This window comes from Tamandua tetradactyla, chromosome 2, assembly GCF_023851605.1.
Source record: "Tamandua tetradactyla isolate mTamTet1 chromosome 2, mTamTet1.pri, whole genome shotgun sequence".
NCBI lineage: Eukaryota > Metazoa > Chordata > Mammalia > Pilosa > Myrmecophagidae > Tamandua > Tamandua tetradactyla.
Genome location: NC_135328.1, coordinates 44,757,313 through 44,764,022, shown reverse-complemented (window position 1 = coordinate 44,764,022; position 6,710 = coordinate 44,757,313). Strand labels below are relative to the sequence as shown.

The 6,710-nt window shown below is 37.0% G+C and overlaps 1 protein-coding gene across 6 annotated transcripts in view; it reads left to right on the top strand.

Annotated features, from left to right (window-relative positions):
* The window catches only part of ZBTB6 (zinc finger and BTB domain containing 6), a 32,636-nt gene extending 26,572 nt beyond the window's left edge, over window positions 1-6,064 (top strand). For 3 of the 6 annotated variants that reach the window (XM_077144286.1, XM_077144295.1, XM_077144305.1), the window contains exon 2: window positions 2,140-6,064. In XM_077144286.1, the coding sequence (XP_077000401.1) occupies window positions 2,149-3,420 (1,272 nt within the window). In that variant the 5' untranslated portion in view covers window positions 2,140-2,148 and the 3' untranslated portion in view covers window positions 3,421-6,064. The other 3 variants (XM_077144284.1, XM_077144289.1, XM_077144303.1) reach the window with 3 other exon arrangements.
* Window positions 6,065-6,710: the final 646 nt, after the last annotated feature.

Here is a 6,710-nt window from a genome sequence, read left to right as displayed (position 1 = left end):
TTAATCAAGCATTCTGGGGTTGCCTTCAGAAGGAAAGCTTGGTAAACCAGAAATTGGTCATTACTAGAATCAAGTATTTCCCTAAGAACCTTTTGATTGCTGCGATAAGCAGCTTAGAACTATTCTAAGAAATCGTTCAAGTAGCTGCCTACTAAATGCTAGGCACTGGAGGATGCAAAGAGTAAGCCATGATCACTTTCCTAAATATCTCCGACTAGATGGGACGCAAATACTTTCAGTACAGGTGTGATAGGTGTATTAATGAGTGCAGGAAAAGGAATTACAAGCTCCCAACTGAGAGAGCTAAATTAGGGGCAGTTCAGGAAGGCTTCAGGGATGATGTGATTTATGACACGTTTTTAAGAGAGAAAAAGGAGGGCCATAAGTTCAGAAACTGGGTTTCCCCGATATATGGTAGGGGACAGTTTAGAAATGGTGAAGTTAGATCCAGAGGTTGGAGCCAGATCTTGACGGGGCAATTAGGCAATCTCAAAACAGAAATCCCTATGATAATCTCCTCTTCCTTTCCTCCGCCACCTTTTAAGTTGTAGATGGCCATAGTAAGAAGAGACCCCGCACTGCCCGTTCCCTCCATAATCATAAAGGCCTCCCGGGGGTCCCGGCGATAGGAAATCTTTGTCTCGACGCGCTGAAAACCAACTTCACGCCCGGTTGACTCAGGCATGCCGGAGAACTCACGAACGGGAACGGATCGCGTGCCGAAACTGGGACAGGAGAAATGGGGTTCGCTGGAATTTGGGCGCCTTTCTAAGACTCCAAGGGTGGGGGCCAAGTGAGAGAGAGAGACACACACACACACACACACGTTTAAAGATGTCCACACACACACACACACACACACACACACACACACACACACACACGTTTAAAGATGTCCTTCCGGGGCATTCAGCCCGCCCCTTGCGGAGAATAAAGGTGGTTGACACCGGATGAGTTTCCTTCTAGACTGAGTCCAACTTCCGGTTTGGGCCACCTCTGCTGCGGTAGCCTCGACTCTAGTTTCAGAGTCGGTGAGTGAGCCCAAAGGAGGTTCTGGCTGGTGGAGAGGTCTGAAGAAGAGTAGGAGGAGGAGGGGAGCTGAGCGCCACCCCGGGTACCTAACGTGGTGCTGCCACCACCTGGTCGACAGGGCCTTGGCTAGGGCAGGCTTGGCTCGGGGAGACTTGTGTGCCGACCTACAAAGATCTTTAAGGCCACCTGGTCTTAAAGATTTTTCACTTCAACGGATGTTCCTGAGCTCTTCTGCTCTTTGCTTGACTCTGGTCTGTGCATGAACACAAATGGAACAGGCACCATCTCGCGGTGCTTTGGGAGCAACAAGCTGTGTCGGGAAGACGGGAGGAGGAGTCATATAAGTGGTATTTAATTTGGGCGTTAAAAGAAGCAAATCACAAGATGCAAAATCTAATAGATGTACAAAGGTGTATTCGGGTTGTTTCTGTCTGAGCAATCCTAAAAAATTTAATATCGAAAGAGCTTGTAGTATGAAATAGAGAATAGTGGGAGGTAAAGCCATAATGGTGGATTAGGACCAGATTGTGAAAGATCTTGTATACTGTGCTAAGGAGGTCTGTCTGTCCTGGAGGTAGAGGAGAGCCACAGAAGATTCAAAGCAGAAGGTAGAAATTTAAAACTCAAAAATGTTTGAAAGGAAGTTGATGCTGGTGGCACTCAGGAGTGTAGTGTAAAATAGAGGACAGTTTGGTATCAAGGAGACCTGTTTTAAGACAATGAGGACCTGCAGTAATGGTGGGGAGTGGGATACTATGTTAAATATCTTGTGGTGGGCACAGTGCTTGTTAATGGATAGTCAAAATCTATAGTGTCCTTCCCCAAAAGGCATATAAAATGTACCAAAAGAGACAAACAGTAGAAACCGCTAACTATAATTCAGTGTGATAAATGTTATAACAAAAAAAAAGTATAATGAAATGCATTATAATTTTCTGGGTTTTTCAGATGGTGGGATAGGGGTTCACTGATAGCACCCAGAATAAAATTTGGGCCTTCTTTTTCCCAATTCAGTTTTGTGTTTTTTTCTTGTTTTTGTTCTTTGCTAACACAGTATAGGAAAGCATTCCCTATCCTTACATCAAGTTTGTGTTTTATTTTGCTTAGATTGTGACCATGGCTACAGAATCTGATGTTCTGCACTTCCAATTTGAACAGCAAGGGGATGTGGTCCTGCAACAAATGAATCTCTTGAGACAGCAGAATTTATTTTGTGATGTATCAATTTATATTAATGACACTGAGTTCCAGGGACACAAGGTGATTTTGGCTGCTTGCTCCACTTTTATGAGAGATCAGTTTCTACTTACCCAGTCAAAACATGTCAGAATCACTATCTTGCAAAGTGCAGAAGTTGGCAGAAAATTGTTGCTCTCTTGTTATACCGGAGCACTTGAAGTTAAAAGGAAAGAACTTTTGAAATATTTGACTGCTGCTAGTTACCTACAGATGGTTCACATTGTGGAAAAATGCACAGAAGCTTTGTCAAAGTATCTTGAAATTGATCTCTCTATGAAAAACAACAACCAGCATACTGACTTGTGTCAATCCTCTGATCCAGATGTAAAGAATGAAGAAGAAAATTCAGATAAAGACTGTGAGATAATTGAAATTTCAGAAGATAGTCCTATAAACATGAATTTCCACATTAAAGAAGAGAATAATGCTTTACAGTCTACAGTAGAGAGCTTGACATCAGAGAGAAAGGAAATGAAGTCACCAGAGCTATCTACAGTAGATATAGGTTTTAAAGATAATGAAATTTGTATCCTCCATGTGGAATCTATCAGTACAGCCGATGTAGAAAATGGGCAGTTTTCACAGCCTTGTACTTCTTCAAAGGCAAGCATGTATTTCTCTGAAACACAGCATTCACTGATCAATTCTACAGTTGAGAGCAGAGTGGCAGAAGTTTCTGGAAATCAAGGCCAGGGGTTATTTTGTGAGAATACTGAAGGAAGTTGTGGTATAGTGAATGAGTTTCAGAATCTAGAGGAGGGTTATTCACTGAGGCATCAATGCCCCAGGTGCCCTCGAGGCTTTCTTCACGTTGAAAACTATCTGCGTCACCTTAAGATGCATAAACTATTCTTGTGTTTACAGTGTGGGAAAACATTTACACAGAAGAAAAATCTCAACCGGCACATTCGAGGGCATATGGGGATACGGCCCTTTCAGTGTAGTGTGTGCTTGAAGACATTTACTGCTAAAAGCACTCTTCAGGACCACTTGAATATACACAGTGGTGATCGGCCATATAAATGCCACTGTTGTGATATGGATTTCAAGCACAAATCTGCCCTCAAAAAGCATTTAACCTCTGTCCATGGCAGAAGCAGTGGTGAAAAACTACCCAGGCCTGATCTTAAAAGGCAAAATCTACTGTAATTAGAATCACACATTTGCTATATATCATTCTGTTAGCCACATCTTTCTGTAGAAATACAGCATTTGTAATACTACATTCCTTCCATCTTTAAGTTTGCCTACACATGTTATTCTTCCTGAACTTCTACTAAGAGTTACAGAGTTGGGGGAGTTAGGGAAAAGCTGATGGGATTCTCTCTTACTTCATACGTTATGTATATGTCCCAGTGGTATATGTAGAGAAATAGTGTTCCTTTTTAAAATATTTTTGATTCTATGACAGATGGGATCCAGCAGTATTTCCAGATTCTGATTTGGAGTCTCTAGATAATTGATTTAAGTATAAAATCCAACTATATAATATGTTTATGAATTAGAATAATAGAGAAAATAAATCTAAATACAGTTATTAGTGTAACTACTTTTTTTTTTTTTGTACATGGGCCGGGAATTGAACCTGAGTCTTCCACATGGCAAGTGAGCATTCTACCACTGAATATAACTACTTTTAAGAGCTGATAAGATTTTTCTTGTTTAATTTTTAACTTTTGACTAATTACTCTTGAATTCCAAATTAAATACTAAGGTACCTGGTCTGCAAACTGTAAAGAAACATAATTTAATTTCGCTCAAGAGTAGCACAATTTGTGAATTCTTGGACTGATATTCCTTAAAATTATTTCCATGAATTACTAGTATACATATTTTTTATATGATTGAGTCCAACTTTCTTGATTTTATTTAAAACAGTTGTATTTAGTAATTTTGTGGCCAGTAAAATTATACGATTGGCATCAGCTCTGTAAAATAACATTTCTTTGAAATTCCAACTTTGCCAAAGATATTTGTTCTGCCACTTATTCTTTTCTTTTTATATATATATATATTTATATATATATAAATATATATATATATATATATATATATATATATATATATAACTAGCATTTAGTAAAATTAACCTTTTCCTATAGTTCTGAGTTTTAACTATGGGTAGGCTTTTGCACCTAACACCACAATCAGGATATAGAACAGTTTCATCACCTAAGAAGCTCCCTTATTCTGCTCCTTTGTAGTCAACCCTTCCTACTCCTGACCTTTGACAACCACTGATGATTTTTTTATTGCTATAATTTTGCCTTTTCCAGAACAGTCATATAAATGGAATCATATAGCAGGTACTCCATTACCTAAACTTTTATCCTTAAGTTCCAGAAATGTGCCAAAATCAAAACTGTGATTGTACAGTTACTTAAAAAATGAGAGTAAAATTTCAGATTGTGTTATGAGCCATAGTTCTATAATATCCCTACTTACATATAATACAAAATTTTTTTGTTCTTTAGAATGAAAAAGAAAATGTATTGCAGGGCTAAGTATATATTCTGAAACACAGGAACTATTTTAGGTTAAAAAGCCTGACATTGATACATCTTACTTGCAAGAGGTTCTATTCCTCCTCTGTTCACCTCAGCAATATGTAGGTTTTCTGCTATTTTTAGTTTCTATTAAAGCCCTTCCATATTTTCCAATGTAATATACTTTGTACTATTTATAAGAATTTAGTGACAAATCATATTGTTATAAATGTCAGATATCTTTTTTGTGATACCTTTGTGGAAAATGTAATTTTCATGTAGTTTTAACTCTAGAAGAGACTAAAAATCCAGTTCTCGTATTTTACAGATGAGAAAATTGACTTCATACACAGGTTACTATTTAATGTTACTGGACACTGTCTCTTCTTAACTTCACATGTAAACTGATAGTTTAGATGTTTATGATTTAAAACATAATTCCAGGCCTGAAATTCTATGATTTTATGAGTTCCTGAGAGCAGAGAAGAGGGAAAAGCAAAAGAGGAGTATTTTGTGTCTTTATGAATGTTGCTACTTGAGGACTCTGGACACAGGATTTTTATAAAGTAAATGGTATTTTTCTTCCACTGGAGAACATGATAGCTCAGTACTAACTTTCTTTCTCATTTGACTTAATAATTGGCCATTTGTAGGCATGGGAATATTTCCTTTCCAAAAGAATTTACTAGTGATTAAATATTTTTCTTTTTTTTGCTTCCTGGAATGAAATTTCTTGGGGGAGGGATTGGAATGTAAGGGTAAGGGTAAAAGAATAGTATAAACTTTTCTTTTTTTAGAAACTGGCACCTACTATCTTAGATGTTTGAAAAAAAATCATGGTTGGAACTATGTTTAAGTTTTCGTGTGCCTTGTAAGATTATTGTGAAATATTTTGTAATGCACTTTGAGATTTTTCTATGGTGGGGAGGTGTGTTTTGTGAAACTGATGGATGTTATTTATTATTATATTTATTTCTGTTCAGTAGCAGAGTGATCTGAAAACATTCCCAGAAGAGTGTGTGTCTGCATGATTTATCTAAATAGTTTCAGGAAAATAGAATTTTTTTTAAATGCAGGTATGTCAAGGTAAAGTATAGAATTTATACATGTAAAATATTCTTTTAGTTGTTTGTGTTTCTGATATGAAGAAAATGCAAGGTATGTTTGAGTTCAGGCTCATCCTTTACTGCTGTTGATGTATAAAAGATCTTGAAAAGGTAATTTGTTGTAAGAGAAATTCCTTGCCCTCTTTCTTTGGATATCACTATTTTATGCCTTAGAAGTAATAAACTGGAGGTGAGAATGGAGAGCTGTGTGTTTTTATTAAATCTGTGGATTTTAAAGGAGGAAACATTTTCTGCTGGCTGTTTCTTTCATCATTCATTAAACAAATATTTGCTGACTCCCTACAATAGTAACTGTACTAGAAGTTAGGTATATAAAAACCCCTGTGCTTATGAAACATATTCTAGTGAAGGAAGATAAATAGTAAGCACATAAAGTCTATGTATGTCAGATACTGAAAATGGTTTTGGAAAAAATGATGCAGGGATAGGGAGTACCAGGGGAAAATGGGGGTAGAATTGTAATTGTAATTATAGGCCACTTTTGAAAAAAAAAATATATATGCAGCATCCAACACTATCCAGTGGGTTAAGAAACGTTAAAACAAGTGAACCATACTGGAAACCTTTCTTCTGGAATGTTGTCATATTTTTCATAAAGAGAAGAGAATGAAAAGGCTAACACATGGAAGAAAAGTCTTTGAAGTAAGTAATGAATCTTTTACTGGAAAGCTACACTGATTTTTCCATGTCGTCTAAGTTGTGGTAAATTTACTTCCACAGCTGCTTTATTGGACATCTGTTTTCATATTGGAAAATGCCTTGAGTTTAGTTAGAATTCATGGTTATTTTCTTAACCAGTGTTCACAGTTTCTCAATGAAAGTAGTT